Source organism: Pinus tabuliformis, chromosome 9, assembly GCF_031772625.1.
Source record: "Pinus tabuliformis cultivar Carrire ecotype Pingquan chromosome 9, CPIR1, whole genome shotgun sequence".
NCBI lineage: Eukaryota > Viridiplantae > Streptophyta > Pinopsida > Pinales > Pinaceae > Pinus > Pinus tabuliformis.
This window is the reverse complement of record NC_142307.1, coordinates 1,668,443,973-1,668,465,134: the sequence shown is the minus strand read 5'-3', so window position 1 is coordinate 1,668,465,134 and position 21,162 is coordinate 1,668,443,973. Positions and strand designations below refer to the sequence as shown.

Genomic DNA, 21,162 nt, shown 5'->3' with positions numbered 1-21,162 from the left:
TCAGACTCTAATTACTGCTATTTTGATGGCGCAAAACCAGTGATCGTATTCCTAAGCACTCTCACCAATGATCTGCTTGATCTCCTTCAGTTTGGAGTAACTCTGTTTCTCCAAGTTAGGCATTTGGAACTTGGCATTTCTGTACAAATAATTTCTAATCTATTCTGCTTTTCTCTGCTTTGCATGTTCTCCCCACCCAAATGTACTAATGTCCACACTAGTTTTCAATTACACTAAATCAACAGGTGGAGGTTGTTTTCTTCTTAGAGGCTGCGGGAATTCCCAAGTGCTCTATAGGTGGGTGGTGTTTTCTTCTTCAAGACTACAAGATTTTCAAAGTCTTTTCTAGATTTTGGTGGGATTGGCTTTTTGGGACTTTACACAAAACCATTGGGCCTTTACATAAACCATTGTAAATGCATTGCTCCCCAAGTCCCATTATTACCCTTCACTGTTTTTTCTAGGTCTATGCAATATTCAATGTTTGAATTCGAATTTTCAACCACCCCATCCTAATTGACACAAGTTCCAGAACCTAATAAATGGACATCTTCTTTGATCGAAGTTTATTTACAAATATACGAGTTTTATGGTATTCACCATGAACCCATATGAGCGCTTGTGAATACCCAGTTCATTTTGCCTTTTGTTTACAACTCATTACAAGCATGTAATCTAATTATAATGGGCTACAGATAAGCATAAGGTTGAACCAAAGAATTTGTAACCAAAGGGGGAAACTTTCAGGTTTGTTCTATAAAATGGGTGCATGCCTAATACAGCTTAGGGCTTTAGGTTCTGCAATTTTTACAGGCTTTATTTCTATCTGAATACTGGGATTACCCATTTTTGTATATAGTTGAGATTGCACAGACTGTAACCGGAAATGAGTTCCGAAGAAGTGCAAAACCAAGCTGAGCAGAGGATTTTTAAATTATTGGTAATTTATTTGTCCTTCGGGTGTGCATTGCTTGAACTGTTATTTGTTATAACTATAGGTCTCAACAACTGCTTTCAACAAGGTTTTAAGCAGAGGTCGTACTCTAAACAAAATAGCTTGGTCTCTTTGCTAGATTCACTAGGACTTCTGAAGGATCTCATACTCCAATTACTACTATTTTGATGGCACAGAACCACTTATCATACTCCCAAGCGCTCTGACCAATGATCTGCTTGATCTCCTTTAGTTCAGTGTAGCTCTATTTCTCCAAGTTAGGCATTTCGAACTTGGAATTTCTGTTTGGAATTCAACCACTGCTTTCAACAAGGTTTTAAGCGGAGGTCATCCTCTAAACAAAATAGATTGGTCCCTTTGCCAAATTCACTGGACTTCTGTAAAAAAATAAAATTCTTCAATGTTTTAGGAACCAATACGTCTAATATTTCATGTTAGTTATGAAGTCGATGGATGTTCCTACATCCCTTGCTTTTGTAAGTGGTGATGCGAAGGCATAAGCTCCTGTTCCCACTAATGAGGGCGTGCAATTGATCTACAGGATGTAGAGTTTGCTCTTTACGGTGAGGTTGTGCATTTATTTATGATTCTATGCATCCATGGGCTTAGACTATCAATAGTACTCATGGATAAGCTGCTGCTGAATCAACAGCATCTACTTTTGGATATAATATCTCTGCTACCATAGCCCTTCTTGTTGTTTATGTTGCACCTACTCTAGTCTCTTCAGGATGCTAGCTACAACCAATTGATCTATTTGCCAATTTGTCAACCAACTTGATCTATTTGCCAACCAACTTCTGTAGTTTCAGTAACTACAAATTTGAATAAGATTTTAAGCAAAGTTTGTCCATTAAACAAAATAGCTTCCCCAAATTAAACACTCTTTCAAAGCATAGACTTGCCGCAAAACCCTCCTTGTTATGGATAAGATTTTACTGTGGAATATCACAGTATTGGTTTATGGGAAGAGAGGGAGATAATGTTAATTCACGTATTGGTTTATGGAAAGAGAGGGAGATAATGTTAATTCGAATGATTAGTATGTAATTTTTCTCAATATGAAAATTTCAATTCAGTTTTAATTTCTTTTATTTTCAAAAATATAAAGTAAAGTTTAATTTTATTTTATTTTTAAAATTATATAACTAGATTTATGTTTATTAGTTTGTTTATGATATTCAGAGTAAATTTTTGATTAAAAAAGTATTAGTCAAGGGCATGCTAACCATATTTTGCACTGGTTAACCGAATTCATGATATAATTAGATATTTTTATATATACGATATTTTAAATTAACCATTTTTATATAAAAATTAAAAAAGAAAATTAACTATTTTTATATAAAAATTTAAGAAAACAATTTATCATATAAGATTTATATTTAATAAATTATATAAGAAATTTAAAATTAATTAAATTTTTTGTTGAAATATATAACTATTGAATAAATTTAAATATTTAATTAAATCTGACGAAACATTTTTTAATTAGATGATATATTTTTATAATTATATATAAATAAATTTAATACTATAAATAATTTTTAAAATATTCAAATTATATATAATTCATTTTTTAATTAGATGATATATTTTTATAATTATATATAAATAAATTTAATACTATAAATAATCTTTAAAATATTCAAATTATATATAATTCATAAATTAAATTATGATTCCAACAAAATTTTATAAAGATTTGATTAAATTAAACCACATAAAATATTAATTCAAACCAATTGTTTAACTCTAATAAAAAGTTAGAATTCCAAAATTTCCACGTTTAACCACTTTTTAAGTAATCCATAAACATATACACTGACTGTCAAAATTCTTAACAATCGAATAAAGCTCGAAAAAATCGATTAAATCAAAATTATGATAGTTGAACTCTAAATGCCGAATTTTCCACATTTAACATACTTTTCAAGTGGCAAATACCTTAACATACCAATACGAGGGTTGACTTTCAAATAAATCCTCTCATTCGCTCCTCGTCATAATACCGAAATGTCTCTGCCTTCCATTGTTTTCAAGGAAAGAGCTAACCAGTCATATATTGGGTATTTAATGCTGAAATATATGCGCGCAAGTTAGCCCGGGAGCGGGTAAATATTATTTAATGCAGAAATTGCCCGCTCCCGTGTTATCGCGTTAACTTGAGCGCATATATTTCGGCATTAAATACCCAATATATGGCTGGTCCCAATGAGCTAACCAGCCATATATTGGGTATTTAATGCCGAAATATATGCACGCAAGTTAGCCCGATAACACGAGAGCGGGTAAATATTATTTAATGCTGAAATTGCCCACTCCCGTTAACTTGAGCGCATATATTTCAGCATTAAATACCCAATATATGACTGATTAGCTCTTTCCTCGTTTTCAATGCTCCTTTGCGACACCCTCGCCTTTTAATGATGACTTTGCCTTGGTTACCATCTTACTGTATTTTCAAAAAGTCAATATTCTGATATGGGTGGTTACAGTTGCCTATGGACTGGATCAAAAACTTACAGCCATTAGTGTCTGCGATGAAAGCTGAAATAGTCTATTGATTGGAACGTGTGGAATTGCAGAATATTTCTATATTTGACCGACCGACAACTGACTGCCTAACCTTGACAGAGCGAGTGCGTTGACATTAACAATTGTGCAGGAAGAGAAACTATATAGTCATAGACGCTAAGCTTTAATTATCTGTATATTGAAGCCTTAGACAACAAGCCTGCCCTGAAACGTGGTCGATCTGAATAACTGGTTATCTCGCTGTATTGATACCAACGTTACTATGTTAAGCTTCAATAACTCACCACATGATTGTTCGGAGGTGGAGGTGCCTTCTTACTTCAGGTGCCACATATCGATGGAGCTTATGAGAGACCCCGTAACCGTTTCCACGGGCATGACTTATGATCGGGAAAGCATAGAGCACTGGATTTTTTCGTGCAACAAGAAAACGTGTCCTGCTACCATGCAGCCGCTAGAGAATTTCGATTTAACTCCAAACCACACGCTGCGTCGCCTCATTAAAGGATGGTGCCTTGCAAACAGCTCCAAGGGCGTAGAGCAAATCACCACTCCCCGGGCGCCCGTCGACTCCGATCAAATCTCCGCGTTACTTGAAGCTGCACTCAGATCTCCAGCAGTGGAACGCATCAGTGCATTGAAAAAATTGCGGTCCATTGCGCGAGAGAGCGAGGGAAACAGAAGGTGCATGGCGGCGGCCGGTTCGAGTATCGTTCTTGCATCTCTGATAAATTCGTCTTGCTGCGACGACAGTGAGAATGAAAAGTTCAGGGCTTGTGAGGAAACTTTGGGTATATTGCATCTGCTTCCTATGACCCAGCAAACTGCAAGATCTTTGTCAGAGGCAGCCTGCATTAAGTCCATGGCCTTGGTCTTGCATAAGGGAAACGCTGAAGCTAGACTTCACGCGGTTGTTTTATTGCAGAAGGTTTCCACTTGGATATCTGATTGGGAATTTATCGGCAGGGGAAAGATTGATATTTTCCAAGGTCTCCTAGAGATCATAAAGGGTGAATCCTGCTATCAGGCGATCATGGCTGCCTTGGTTGTCCTCATAGCAATATGTAAAAAGTCCAGAAAGAACAGATTAATGGCTATAGAGGCAGGCACAATATTTTGTCTGATTGAATTACTTCCAGAGGCCGAGAAGCCCAAGTGTGAAAAGATATTAGATCTGTTGGACATGCTAGTGGACTATGCAGAAGGAAGGGCTGCCATGGCTAATCACGCGATGGGCATTGCTGTAGTCTCCGAGAAGATTATTAGGGTTTCAGAAATTGCCACTCAGAAAGCAGTTCGAATTCTTTGGTCGCTTTGCACATATTCTTCAACTGCGTCGATTCTTCGTGAGGTGCTTCAGTGTGGAGCTGTGTCTAAACTTTGCATGCTTCAACAACTCAGTTGCGCAGAAAAAACGAAGCAGAAGGCGAAGGAGGTATTGAGATTGCATGCAAATACTTTTAGAGTCTCCCCTTGTCTTCCGTACCTAATGAGAACTATCATGCACAGTTTCGAAATTTGATCTGATACACCCACGCAATTAAACAGAAAGATGGCCTGAAAAAGGAAGGCATTTTCGTTGTTATGTCAATTTTATTGAATGGGTCGGACTTTAATAATGTTACTTTTAAAAAACAAAGAAACTTGGCCGGCCCATACGGATTCGATGCGTATGAGCATCATTATTGTTATGGACATGTATATAGGCATTTCTATTTCGAAGAGGGAGAGTGCAAGATTATATATACTGTGGATATATCAAATAGTAATGATCTTTTTGGCCCTTGGGGAGATATTTGATTATTATGGGATTATTGATGAATAATATCCTTAACCAACGAAGTTGTTTACAAGCTCGGTGGAGAGCGATATCTATTTACATTATCAAAACTTAGCCATCATCCTCTTACCAAAACAAATTATCAATTCACTAACAAATTTGACACCACAAAAATATATGTATATAAGAATATAGTAAAATAATAAAAAAAATTCACAGTACTATTGCTGGAAGACTATACATATATTATTAACATTTATCATTTTTATCATTTTATTTGCTAAAAAAATTCTATTCCTTCCTCTAAACACCCAAAATAATCTCAATTAACAAATATATTATATATATATATATATATATATATATATATAATTACGATGATTTTTTCCATAAACATATATTATTCTTATCAATTTTATGAGCAACCTTACATTCAAAATATGTAATCATCTCTTCTTCTAAACCATTTTTTTTGGTATTCTTTTAATGGTCAATAAGTGATTTAACAATGGAGAATTTCCAAGTGTTAGTTCGGAGCATACATCACACACAACAGATTTATACTCAGAGACTTAGACGACAATAACAAAGAATAATTTAAGAGACAGAGAAATGGAGAAACAACAAGATTACTTAATCAGAAACAGTGGAATAGATAAAACAATCATTGGAGAACAGAAATCACTTTGCATTACATAATAGGCCTCGACCTTGGCTTGCTTTCCTTGGCCAGAGAAATTACAAATTTATAGAGGTTGTAGAAGGATCTAGAATCGTACATGTGTTTTAGATGGAGATCTAGAAACTAATGGCAGTGTATAAGGATCTAGAATTCTGCATGAATTTGGCTTCACACTTAACATTCTCCCACTTGAAGCCAAATAAGAGTCATGAATCAAGTCACACCGAGTCCTACCATGTCTCTACATAACTCATGTTTATTCCGTGGTAGAATCTTAGTGAGCATATCAGCAGGGTTCCTATCTGTATGAATCTTTTCCAAGGATAATTGTTGTTCCTCCAACACATGCCAGGTCCAATGGTACCTTAAGTCAATGTGCTTGGTTTTTGAATGAAATGCTGGGTTTTCCACCAAGTGAATGGCACTCTGACTATCACAATATAACACATACTTGTCCTACTTTATTCTTATCTCTCCTAGGAATTGCTGCATCCACAACATCTCTTTATAAGCTTCTGTTGCAGCTATGTACTCTGCTTCTATTGTAGAGAGGGCTACTATTCTTTGTAGCCTTGACACACAAGATACTATTGCACCTACAAATGTATACAAATAACTTGTCATGGACTTTCTGGTGTCCATATCTCCACCATTTCTGCATCTGTAAATCCTTCAAGCATAGTCTCATCATGACCAAAACATAAACAATAATGACTAGTACCCTTGAGATACCTCAAAATCCATTTTATTGCTTGCCAATGTTGTTTGCCTAGATTGGCAAGGAACCTACTCACTACTCCCACTAAATATGCAATGTCTGGCCATGTGCATACCATGGCATACATCAAACTACCAATTGCTGAAGCATAAGGAATCTTGCTCATCTCTTCTTTCTCCTTGTCATCACTAGGACATAATTCAATACTCAGCTTGAAGTGGGATGCAAGGGGTGTACCAAATGGCTTGGCATCCTTCATATTAAACCTGTCAAGCACCTTCTTGATATACTTTTCTTGTGACAGCCACAACCTTTTTTTTTTCCTATCACGCATAATCTGCATGCCCAATATCTGTTGTGCTGGTCCCAAATCCTTCATTGGAAATTTGCTACCAAAATTTTTCTTCAACCTATTGATCTTATTCTTATCATGCCCAACAATCAACATGTCATCCACATATAACAATAATATGATATACTTTCCTTGATCATATCTCTTTCTATAGACACAATGGTCAACTTCCAACCTCTGAAAACCATGTTCCAACATGAATGAATTAAATTTCTTGTACCATTGTCGAGGTGTCTGTTTCAACCCATAGAGACTCTTCTTCAACCTACAAACAAGGCCTTCTTTTCCTTTTTCTATGAAGCCTTCTGGATGCTCCATATAAATTTCTTCCTCCAATTCACCATGAAGGAAAGTAGCTTTTACATCTAACTATTCACATTCTAAGTCTAAAGCAGCAACTAGACCAAGAATGACTCTAATGGATGACATTTTAACAACAGGTGAGAAAATTTTAGTGAAGTCAATACCTCTTTTTGGGCAAAACCTTTCACTAGCAGCCTTGCTTTATACCTCTCCTTCTTTTCATCACCTTCGTGCTTAATCTTGTAAACCCATTTGTTTTGTAGAGCCTTTCTACCTTTTGGGAGGATTACCAACTCCCAAGTTTTATTTTCCAGCAAAGAGTTCATTTCTTCTTCCATTGCTTTCTTCCATCTTTCATTGTGTTCAACTTTACAGGCTTCTTGAAAACAAGTAGGCTCACCTTCATCAGTCAACAAAATATAGTTTGAAGGAGGACACCTTTGTGAAGGCTTATGAGGCCTACGAGATCTGTGAACCAACTGTGGTGGTGCATTATCGGGTTGAATCTCCTGTGAAGGTTCCTACAAGATTCCTTCTTCTTGTTGTTCATCATTTTCCACTTGTTGTTCTTTATGCTCTTGAATTTGTTGTTCATTTTCTTGTATTGGTGGTATGTTTTCTTGCTGCTCTTCAAATCTGTCAATAACCTTCTTGACCTCCAACTCACCTACAGTGCTCTTGAACATTTCTGACTCATTAAATATAGCATCCTTGCTTCTAATAATTTTATGTTTGACTGAATCCCATAGACGATAACCAAAATCTTCATCCGCATATCCCAAAAATATGCATTTCATAGATTTATCATCTAGCTTAGTTCTATTTTCTTTGGAAATATGTACAAATGCTTCACATCCAAAGATTTTCAAGTGAGAATAATTCAACTTCTTACCAGTCCAAATTTCTTCAGGGATACTACCATCCAAGGCTGTAGTTGGAGATCTATTTAAGAGGTAGCAAGTGGTCCTGACTGCTTCAGCCCAAAAATTCTTCTTCAAACCAGAATTGGACAACATACTTCACACATTTTCCATAACGTTGCGATTCATCCTTTCTGTGACACCATTCTGTTGAAGAGTACCAAGCACAGTCTTCTCATGCTTTATGCCAAACCTGTTACAATATTTCTTAAATGAATTTGAGCAATATTCTCCACCATTATCTGTTCTTAAATGTTTTAGTAATTTGTTAGTCTCTCTTTCAACAGCAACATGGAATTTTTGAAATATTCCAAACACTTCACTTTTATTTTTCATAGGATATGCCCAAACCTTCCTTCATGCATCATCTATAAATGTTACAAAATATGATGCTCTTCCTAATGATTTGATGTTAACATGCCTAAACACATCTGAGTGTACCAATTCTAACACATTTTTCTTTTTGTCATGGCCACCTCTAAGGAATGAAACCCTTCTCTGTCTACCATATATACAATGCTCACAAAGATCAAGATTGTAGGATTTCAAACCTGGCAATATATTTTTATCAACAAGGATTTTAATCCCTTCTCGCTCATGTGACCCAAGCGCTTATGCCACAGATCCCTCTCTATTTTAGCAGGACTAGCTGCTAAACTGCAAGGGGTTTGAAGTTACTTCTTTCGATCTCCTCCTCAGCCTGGGACATTGTAGAGGCTAACATAAACGAGTGTGCTACTCTCCTTGCCATGTGGTTCTATAGCGTTGGATATTCTATCACCTCTAGGAAATGGTAGATTATATGGGAAATTCTATCTCTATTGCTAGAAGTGTGTCTTCCTCACTGTATCACTAAACAATCTACAAACTCTACATTAATAAGGTCTTTACATCTTCCAACAATGATGCATAACATAGCAAGGGGTGAAATATAATTTCTGGATGAAGCTATAATTTCCTCCTTTATCATTATAAATTTCTTTAAAAAATTGTGAGGTATGCTAGAGAGATTGAAAATACAGAATTTCATAGAATAGTCATGAATATCCTTGGGAAGCTACTTTTCTTCAATAGGTTGATAACCTCCTCAAACTATGTGTTTTACATGGAGTAAGTCAGAAAAATTGGCATTATGAATTACTAAATACTAATGGTTTGACATTGACATATGTTGTATGCATCAATGTGGAGGAATCTAGATGGGAGGAAACCAAAAACTGTTAGCACAATATGATTATAATGTGTGCATTGAAGCCACACCATGTTTTGTATAATTTTTACATATTTAAGTGAATCTTTATATATGTAGACTAATAGTAATAATAATAGAAAAATAAATAAATAAATCATAAGAGTTTATTTCATTTCATTAAAATGATATAGGTATAAATACAATGTTTATGACCATTGGAATTGGAACCTTCCCCTAAAGATCAAATTTTTTGCGTGGCTGGCTTGAAAGAATAAGATTTTAACATGGGACAATCTATGTCGTAGGGGTTTCATTGGACTTGGGATATGTTTTTTATGTAAGGGGGCACTCGATGACGTGGTCCATGTTTTCCTGTAGTGTCCATTTGTTGTCTCCATTTGGATTGGAGTTCTACGCATCTTAAACATTTATGAAAACTGGAATTTTACATCTATGGAAGCTTGCTTGTGGGACTAGATGTTGAGTTAGAAGGAATATTGGGCCCTTCCTTTAAACATTATAGAGGGAATTTGGAGAAGTATAAATGCAAGTATTTTTAAAAATTCTTCATTGGACGTCAATCACATATGCATCAACATATGTGCTTACCTAAACAAAATCGGTCCCATGTCCAATAAGGGACCACTGAGATGCATTCGACTTATGAATTTTTAGAGAAAATACCCTATGGGTTTCTTTGATGAGGCTTCTAATAAAAATAGCTAATGAAGAAGGGCTTTAACATAATGAAATTTTAATTTCAACCATACTTAACCATGGTAAAACTAGTTCAACAATAGTTAACATGATCATTAATGGTCAACCATATTTAACCATAATTTATCATTGTTAATCCTTGTCATGGAACAATACTAAGGGAGAAATCACCTCTACACCCCAATGAGGAGCTGGGGTCTAAACATGGTTAACAAATAATACCTCCAAATCAAGAAGATAATTAGGCTCTACAATCAACAAAGGATCCCACTCTCTCATTACTGTTGGACAGTTGGCATTGTATGAATAATTGGAAAGTGTGTTGGCATTAATTCCTACTACATAGGAGATATGTGTTAAAAAATTCGCATAGTATCGATGGTTGGTGGCATCCAATGTGTTGGCATTTATGTTAACATTGATGTCAAGCAAGATTAGCATTGATGGCTAAGTGGAAGCAAGAAGTGAGGCGTTGATGTCAACCAAACCAGCATTAAGGTTGTTGTTGTTCGAGGGGAGTCGCATGGTTGATGCAGTGTTTTGTAGAGAATCATCATAGTAGTAGGCCTAGTGGGGAATAAATAAAAAGATGACTATGATGGTTGGGAGACCCATGATTTTGAGGCATTTATGCATTATGATATTTACTCAAATTCTCTTGGAAATATACTAAAGTATGCAAATCACCCTCTCGTTCAAAATTTGTTGACAAGTCAAAGTTACTTATAGCTGCAGTGTCTAGATGCCTAGAACCCTGGGAAGCCGAGAAGCCCAAAGTCTTATTTAAAAGAAAATTAGGATAACAGTGAGTCGAGGTTGCGGGGATAGTTCCTCAAATCTTAGTGGGGCAGAAGGTCGAACCGCAGAAGGTGGAAGCCAGAAGGTTTATTTTAAAATGTTATGGGTTTGTAATGAGCCAGTGTAGGGGGAAGCCTGGGACTCTGGAACCCTAAAAGGCCCAAAACCCCAAAGGTTTATTTAAAAGGTGGTCCAAGATGGCAAGGAACTCAGCTAGCAGGGGACAATATTTGATGGAAAGTCAATTCACAGAACCCGTAACAAGAATTTCCCAAAAGTCAAAAACCCAGAAGCACTTTCAATGGATTTCTAGGAGACATAGAGTTTCCTATAAGTTGAAATTTTCATCAAATGACGAAAGGCACACTAAGGTCAAGGTTATGTAGTGGTTTTCATTTGTTTTCATGACCGAGGGCCTCCAGGCTATTTATGAACAAAAACCATTGCACGTAAGTGTGTTAAGGACATCATACCGAATACGAAGAAAAGAGTGCAAAGACAAGGTAACATTAGAAGTGGTGCACACTAGTGGGCCAATAACTATAAGATTACCAACCGTAAGCCTTATGAAAGCCAATTTAAAAAAACGTTAGAGCCACATGGCATCAATGCTCCAACTCAATAGTATGGTCATTGTAGTGGGGCCAACAGGTGGAGGTCTATAGAAGCTGGCAGACAAAGGTTTTCAAAGGCAACCAGGTGGCCGGTGGGCCAAACACGAAGACTGCAAGACCGTAAGATGTAGGTGATCCATTTTATAAGAAGATTTAAGCATCACCACATCCGAGCTCCATCTCGATAGTGGTATATGTTTAATGGCATGGAATGAGTCACAACTCATGGGAACCATGTGCCATATTTCAGAGATATGCCCGTTTGGCTATTTTCCATAACTGGGTTCAACAAATAAACGCATTGAGGACATATGTTCAGTGACTGGACAAGTCAAAAACTATTTAAGAGCTTAGCTCCTTAGGCATGGATAAGTCGACAACTTTGGACAGAAGTCCTCCCTATCTTGTGGTTATGCCATAATTGGCCATGGACATAGTGGGATAAGAAGAAGCATGTGATAGCTAGGTAAATGCACACATAATAGTTGGTATCACTAGAATAAAGGAAGATAGTGAAAGTACCGGTGCAAGGCAGCAAGGACGATAATTGCACAAATTCTTTAATGGAGTCAATGGTGATAATTAAAGGATGGAGACTGAGGTAGAGAGGACCACGATTCCCAGAGGCAACATGTGACTCCATAAAAATCTTTTTTTTATCTCTCTTGCATGTTGAGAAGAATTGAATTGAAAATATGGCTACATGCAAAATCTCCATACCTGAGTGTTCCTCATGCCACAAATAATTAAATATAAAAGAAGGTCGGGTACTGAAGGTTAGGCCTAGATCAAGGAAGCCTTGCAGATGTACATCTCGAGCCATGTGAGCCTTAAAGAGCATCAATGAAGTGCTAGTTTGATGTTCGAATATTGTATCAAGTAGAATCCAATCCAGTGGTACTCCTTGAGTGTGCAAGTTGACTAAGATTTAATTCTCAGTATTGAGAATTACACAGGTTCCTATTCTCTGAATTAATCGTGCTACAATTGCATTTGTTGAGTATCATAGTCAAGAAAATGCTTAAGATCTCATGCTAAGCGTTTAATATGGTAGTAGTGGCAAGTAACCAGATGTTACAACAGTATGGAGGGCCATTCATAGAGTATAGTGTCAGGAAATGTGTTTGGCTGCGGAGATAACATCAACCATTGTGTAGAAATTAAACAAAATCTAGGAAAATAATTGAGAAACTGCAGAAAAGCAACAATGTTGCTAGTGAGATGTGTAGAGAGCTCGGTCTGTCAGTGGTTCTAAGAAGAGGCCAAGTGTGCCTCGGTTGCAGAGAAAGGATGAGTTCCTGTGTACAAGAAGAGAGTCGAGAGTAAAGAGCTTCGTATGAGAATGTATGCTACTATAGAGTAGACAGAGTGTTCCGTTGGATGAATGAAGAGAAGGCTCCAGAAAAGAACTGAACTAAAATTAGGCAGAGTGGCTACCAATTATAGTGAGTAATAACTTCCTTTTTGAGTGTGGGACGGACCCTGCATACAGGGATTTGGTGCTTCCATTTGAGTGGGTGTCTAATTAGAGCTTGGGGGTTGGTGCCTCCTACAAGTTGGTGCTTGCATATATCCAAGGAGCTACAATTTGGTGCTTGCAATAAATCCATGAAGTTGGTGCTTCAGTTGGTTCTTCTTGTAGGTTGGTTAGGTGAACACAAAAGAAGGGGGTTGGTTATTCCTTATAGTGGGTGCTAGCAAAAAATCAAAGGGATGTGGTGCTTCCTGTGAGTGGCGGCCCACAAACAATGTCATGTAATAGAGTAGGAGCTCTTTTTTACATCAAATAGCAAACAAGCTTTGATGGTTTTTCTCCTGGAAGGGTTTCCATGTTAAACCTTTGTGTTTCATGTGTTTGTTACTCATTAAGTTTATTCTTGTGTTGATTTATATGGATGTTGTTATCATTCATTAATTGTTGTACACAGAGTGGGCTCCCTGTTTGAATGAGAAACTATAAATTAGCATAAAAAGTTTAAATTAGCCTTAATATTGATCCACCCCCCCTCTCAATATTAAAATTGTTTCCAACAATTATAGTAGATTGATCCAAGTATATCTTATAGGCTACACTTAAGGAAATATCTCAATTATATAGTAAATAAAACGCTTTCCCTCTCAAGCAAGGACAAAAAGGACAATAGGAAGGTTACTAGAATTTAGCTAAATGTTAGCATAAGGGTGTTACTTCTCAAACTAAAACATGAAGTCTCACCAAAAATCTTTCTTTTATAAGACAAAATATAATGCACGTTAGTCATCAAGAGAAATCATGGCCATATAATTATGTGATTCAAGACTTAGCTTGGGGATTGCACATGCATATTTTTTAGAGCCACTTTTAGGAATGATTCCAAATAAAAGAAATTCAGATTTTCTGTCACGAATAATTCCCAAATAAATATTTTTGGATTTTATCTTAGGAAGATTTCCAAATAAATTGATTTTAAAGGTAAATTTGGCTTAAAAGGTTATTCCTTGACTAATTTTTTAATTATGATGGCTCAACTCTAGTCAAATAATTTGGAGGGCCAATTTTGAGTGTAGGTCTAAACCACTGTGCTACTCTCCCTATGTGGTTTTATAGCTTCAAATATTCTATCATCACTAGGAAATGGTGGATTAGATGGCAAATTCTATTTCCATTCCTAGAAGTGTGTCTTCTGCACTCTATCCCTAACCAATCTACAAACTTTACACTAATAAGGTCTCTACATCTTCCAACAATGATGGAGACCATAGCAAGGGGTCAAACATAGTTTCAAGATGCCACTATAATTTCCTCCTTTATCATTAGAAATATCTTGAAAATTTTGTGAGTTACATTAGAGAGTTTGAAAATATAGAATTTGATAGAATAGTCATGAATAAACTTTGGAAACTATTTTTCTTTAATAGGATACTAACCTCCTCAAACTATGTGTTTTACATGGAGTAGGTGAGAATAAATGGCATTATGAATTACTAAATACTAATGGTTGTACATTGACATATGTTGTAGACATCCATGTGGAGGAATCTAGATGGGAGGAAATCGCAAAATGTTAGTGCAATATGATTATAATGTATGAATTGAAGCCACGCCATGTTTTGTATAATTTGTAGATATTTAAGTGAATATTTATATGTGTAAATTAATAATAATAATAATAATAAAATAATGATAACAATTGATTGCATTTCATTAGAATGATATAGATATAAATGAAATGTTTATGACCATTGGATTCCTCTTTAAATATCTCCTAGACTCCTCATGTCGAATCATATTCTACACAATAACCCTTGCAATTTATGTATCTAACATCCCCCTTGCCACCCCAACCCTTCAATCTGAATGGGTGTATGTGGGTCCTAACAAAGAGATGAGGACAATTGCTAATGGTTGGATGTGATATTTGAATCTAGTGGTTTAAGGAAGACCACAACTAAATGGGTAACAAAAGAAGAAGTCTTTTACTAAATGGTTGTTTAAGACTAACCACAAACTCTACAACTCATATTTAATACTTAGTTCTTCCTAAAACATTTCCGAATTTGGCTAAAATTTTAAGTCCTCTAGTGATTGAAAGTGCTTACCAATACAAATTTGAACGTGACCACAAACTATTGGAACATGGCTCTGTGGCTTAGCAATTCCAAAAAGATTTCCTAACAAACCTTCATGTTTGTCTCTTCTACTAAGTGGGAGTTCTCTCAAATGGTGAGTTTGGGATGACCACAAACTAATGTCTATTTAAAAATGACTACAAAATGAAACACACTGAAGGATTTGTTTTTGTCTACAACATTGATTCTAACTTGACATTTGAGGCTCTAATTCTAGTTGCAGATTAGGCTCTCTTGTACATGCTTTATTCATAGGAATTCAAACTAAAAGCCTTATTGTTAATAACTTATATCATTCTCACACATGATTATTGATTATGTATGAAACATGTATCAATCATTTGAATAATAACTATGAAATAGAGAGTCAAAGTTGATGCAATAATAGTTTGATGCACCATCAAAATAATATGATATTAATGTATGTGCATTTGTTGTTGCAAATATTATGATAAGCCTCAACTCTAGTCTCTCGATGAAGCATCTTTTGAGAAATGATAAAGTAGAGTATATTCTTAATCTACATTTGCATTATATTTTCCAACTAAAGAATGATACCATTTTTTACATAAAAACCCAGGGAGAGTGCTCACGAAAGTATGATGTGTTTTTTTCAATTGATAATTGAAGTTTCCTACCAGTAGGGAATAACTCTCATCCTTTGTAACAATTTTCAGGGTTCCTTTTTTAGGAAGATAAAGAAATAATGATCTCGTGTAGGTCTCCCTAAAGCTCCTCAAATTTATCCTCCGCGGGCTTAATCATACCCATTTCCATGGTCATTTTCTTAGGTCTGTCACTACGGAAGTCAAAGTGTCAATAAAGTGAATGACCCTGACTGAGAATGGGGGTACATTATGTCGGATAGTGTGCCATTGCTCCTGAATATGACTCTGAAATAATTAGTGGCCCTTATAGCTAAGGTCTTTTGTGGTTCCTTTTCCAAGAAGAAAACATTAATGATGGGATTTGTGTCCAAAATGTTGTCGAATTCAATCCCATTTCACCAGGGAAAAACCAAATTCCTTGTACATTAGTAGAGATAATCAACTATAGAAAATCCTATGCTTAAATTTTGGATCTAAATGATGTACAAGTGATGTGAAAATGCTTATTCGAACAAGAAAACCAATGGGTTAAGAATGTGATTATGATGATTTATCAAATGATAAAGATGAACCTTCTACTACATTTATCAACCGTTATAAGGGAAATGAAATTCACTATGCCACCCATGGCTGAATGTTGCATCTTTGTTGAATCCAACCATGTTGAATAAAATGGTTACATAGCAGGTGACGATATTGATAGCGGAACGCCACTAGAATATGTTACTAGAAAATAAATGCGTTGAGACAAGAACCTTAGAACTATGCACACACAAACAAATGATTGTGGAAAGATACAGGGGAATGTCAGATATGCACACAAATATTACCATAGGGGGAAGGTGCAATAGTTAAAAATCAACATAGAATAATAGAAGAAATGCTACAGCTAACAAGGTAGACGCAGGCGGGTCTACAGTGCACCCAAGTCTAAGGTTAGTGCCAGAAATCCATGGATTTTATACCAATGTCTGGCTATAAACAAAAATAAAGAACAAATATCAATTTTTTTTCATTAGAATGATATATTCCGGATTGGCTCCGGTAAAGATCGTGCGTTTTTGCTCCATCCCACGGTACGAAAGCGTCGGGTAACACGACCGTTCAGAGGATCGGAAAAGACAGACCTTCCCGGCAGTAGGTAGATCGGACGGTGATGTAACCCCTAAAGCGGCAGAAGTTTATCGCGTCGGTAGCGGGAGCTTAAGAGCATGGTCACGTAGACGCAGAGCGAAAGAGGAGACAGCTCTTATCGGCGTAGAGAACCTCAGTTTAACACAGTCGCGACTCGCCCTCCCCCTCCGTCTAAACCCGGCGGCGCAGATAAACGTAATCGTCGACCGTCAAAATTCGTATTATGGAATAAAATTATAGCTTGAAAAAATTAAATAAAAATTAAAATATTTGAACTCTAAAATGTTGAATTTCCACATTTAACTTACTTTTCATGTGACAAATACCATAATATAAACGTGGACGTATAATGATTGACTTTTAAATAAGTCTTATCCTGTGTCCCTTGTCATAAATAAAGATTCAGAGGAATCTGATTTGAATGTCTTAGGACATTTAATCGTTTTAAATGCTGCATTGCGATAGGCTGGGCTTATAATGATGACGTTGCCCTGGTTTCCATCCTGCTAGATTTTCAAAAGTCAATACCGTCATATGTGTTGTTACAGTGGCTTATGGACTGGATGAAAAGTTAACGGCCGTTTGTGTCTGCGTTGAAAGATCGAATAGTCTGTTAATTGGAACGTGATGGTGGAAAACTCTGACCGAATGACAGTTGGCTGTAAGACCAAACTAGTCAGCCCATACAGATGCCATATATATGAGCATTGTGATCATGTATACAGCCTTTGTATAATTAAATACTATGCGTATACGGGGTGGAAGTTTGCACATCAATTTTTCTAATTACAAATGCTTGTATATTTGATTTGGTGGACTCCTCTCAATCGACTAGTGGAGTTTTAAATATTAGGTTTTTTTAATGTTTAAATCAAACGATATTTTAATCAAAGATAAGCAAAAAAGTTTACATTCCTCTCATGTGTGTTCGCTGGGTGGATATTTTAATCAAAGATAAGCAAAAAAGTTTACATTTCTCTGGGTGGAGGATAAAGGTCAGGTTTCACACGAATAGATTTATTTTAAATATGGATTTAACACTAGTAGATAAAGATCATGGCTCATATACATTAACATGGTGTTAATTGTCAAACACGTTCAAACATGGTCAACAATTGTCAACATGGTCATACATGGTCACAAAATATCAATGTTACAATAGAAAATCATGATCGTAATGGTCAACCATTGTAACATGGCTGACCCTAGTTAAGATCACCACATAGTCAATGTAGTCAAGCATTGTAATCACTTTCCACAAAACCAATCATAGTCAACATATCTAGTACAGAAAACATGATAGACAATATTCAACAATTGCCAATTTGGTCAAACATATTCAACATTCTTCAACCATGCTTGTAACAACTCAACAATAGTTAATGAAGGTCACCTTTGTTAACCATGGCCACCATGATCATCCATTGTCATTTGTGGTCAACCACTTTGTCAAGCATACTTAACATACTCAACCATATTCATATATTGCTAAATATTACCAACCATAGTCAAGCATGTTTACTCATAGTCAGCCATAATTGGCCATAGTCAAGTTGTCAACCATGCCCTTATAATCACATCCATGGTCGAACAGGATCACCATGATTAGACATGGTCAAGAGGTTAAAACCTATTTAATTATGGTCAATCTAGTTCAAAAATGGTCAACTATGATTAGCATGGTCATTAATTATCAACCATATTTCTAACCCTTGTCGAACCGTTGTCAATTCTCTTCAACCTTGTTAACCATGGTTAGCCATCAACAACAATTTTCAACCATGGTTGACCCTCTTCAAACATCGTTAATCATGGTCAACCATAGTCAACAATGGTAAACCTAAGTAAACTATATACCAACTATAGTTAATCTTAGTTAACCATAGTTAACCACATTCAACCATATGTTTGCCATAATCAACCATATTTATCGTTAGTTAGAAAGAGTTAACCATGGTAATCCATAGACAAGCTAGGAAACCATGGTAGACTATGGTCAAACTTGGTCATCCCATTTCTGATAGGTGTCTACTCAATCATGATGGTTATTACTACTCAAGCATGGAAACATGGTTGAAAAAGGTTAACCATTATTAATATCAGCATCATGTGTGGAATAATAAATGACATCACACATGCTATTTCACATGACACCATGATTGTTGAACATGGTCAACCATTGTCAATATGAGCATGCTGCATCATGTGTAGAATTACAAATGACATCACACTGTTATGAAAAATAAATGTCATTGTTGCAATGTGACCAACAATAATCATCATTATAATGTCCCCAACAACAAATAGTGTATGCATCATACTATGGGTTGGCCATGGTTAATATCTATTAACATAGTATTAATTGTCAAATATGTTGAAACATGGTCAATTTTTGTTAGCATGGTCAAACATGGTCACATAATATCAATGTTACAGTAGTTAATTGTGTTCACAATGGCGAACCATTGCAACATGGTTGACCATAGTGAACATAATCACATGGTCAACATAGTCAACCATAGTCGACCACAATCAACATATCTAGCATAGAAAACATGATGAACAATGATCAACCATTGCCATTTTTGTCAAACCTATTCAACCATATTCAACCATTCTTGAAACAAGTCAACAATTGTTAACAAGGGTTAGCATAGTCAACCATGACAATCATGATCATCCATGGTCAACCACATTATCAAGCATATGCTATATGCTTAACCATATTTGTTTATTGCTAAACATTTCCAACCATGGTAATTCATGTTCACTAATAGTCAACCATACTTGACCATAGTTAACCATGTTCTCTCATACTCAACCATACTTGTCTATAGTCAACCTTCCTCGTATAACTATATCCATGGTCGAACAAGCTCACCATGATCAAACATGGACAAGAAGTCAACCATATTCTACCATGGTTAAACGTGCTCAGCAATGGTTAACATGGTCGTTAATGGTCAATCATATTTAACCATAACCAAACATTGCTAATCCTTATCACGACAACAATAGTACGGGGGAAAGTGTTGGCTTGATTTGGGCTAACCGGGTTCAATCTATACTACGCATCAACAAAACCCTTGATCACTAGCACTTTCGGAAATGGCATGCAAGCATATCGCACTCTTACCCGAAGTGACTATGGGACGATGGAGAACCATGTTTATGCAGCCTTGAGGGACTAGGAGATGTGGTATTATTATGTTATCTTATCCTTAACATATATAAATCACTTTGCCACACTATATTAATCACTTAAACATGCCATATAAAATCATAAGCTATCATTGTGTTGAAGTAAAGCTAAACTATAATAAATGCTACTCTACAACATATAATAAGAAAATATACACATAAAAAAATCAAATTAACATGGTTCACCCTAGTGTAGGGCTATGTCCACAAGAATTGTTGCTTAATATAATGAATCCTTGAATAAAAACTAGTTCTTGGCCTGCACACTAAGTTTCAGGCTATCTACACAATCAGATGAAAACTCTTCCCTAGGCCTCTATGCACTCAGCAGTAAAGCCTCTCCTTTGCTACCAAATTACATATCACAATAATTCACCCATAAAACTGATATGGATCAAGGCTAGTTGATATCTCTTCTTATAATCTTACCCAATATATACTATTACATTGTAGGGTTATTTCAAAAAAATACCATGGACTCCTTAAAACAAGCAACTATGGCCTGAAAACCCTTTTATTCCTTACAAAATCGTGCACTTTTACGAAAAGGAGGGGCTTCTATCCACCCTTATGACACAGCACGATATAAATATGCTCCACTGCATGCTCTATTGTGTGCTCCGTTGAGCACTCTGTTGCACACTCTGCCCCACAAAATGTAGAGTCTTTGCCAAAATCTAGGCCAAGTTCGTCTATGCCCAACAAGCCCCCAACACTCACATATGACTTGTCTTGAGTCAATTAGTTAATTTTCCTCTTATCTTCATTGCAATGTTGTTGTAGGCATTGTTGAACTCCTAGAGAATGTCTGTGACCTGCTTCTCTTCGCTGCACACTTCCTTTAATAGTGCTTTTGTCACCGGTCCTGTAGCCTTCTTCATCACTACTTCCTCTCTCTGTCGAAGATCTAGAAGATTTTCATCCACTGCTTGGGACAGTTGGAGATCCTCATCCTATCGTGGTTGAGTTCTCTCTGTCAAATTCTACTCTTCCTTCCTCACTTCCTTAGTCTTCTTCTGCAGGGAATTTCCCTCATTGACT

The 21,162-nt window shown here is 36.2% G+C and overlaps 1 protein-coding gene across 1 annotated transcript; it reads left to right on the top strand.

The window, feature by feature from the left end:
* Nucleotides 1-3,755: 3,755 nt before the first annotated feature.
* LOC149155281 (E3 ubiquitin-protein ligase PUB23-like) lies at nucleotides 3,756-17,548 on the top strand. The gene is made up of 5 exons (XM_089444381.1): nucleotides 3,756-4,975; nucleotides 13,636-13,717; nucleotides 16,806-16,927; nucleotides 17,010-17,138; nucleotides 17,431-17,548. Exons 1-5 carry the CDS (start codon nucleotides 3,756-3,758, stop codon nucleotides 17,546-17,548), a joined length of 1,671 nt encoding a protein of 556 aa, XP_089300507.1.
* Nucleotides 17,549-21,162: the final 3,614 nt, after the last annotated feature.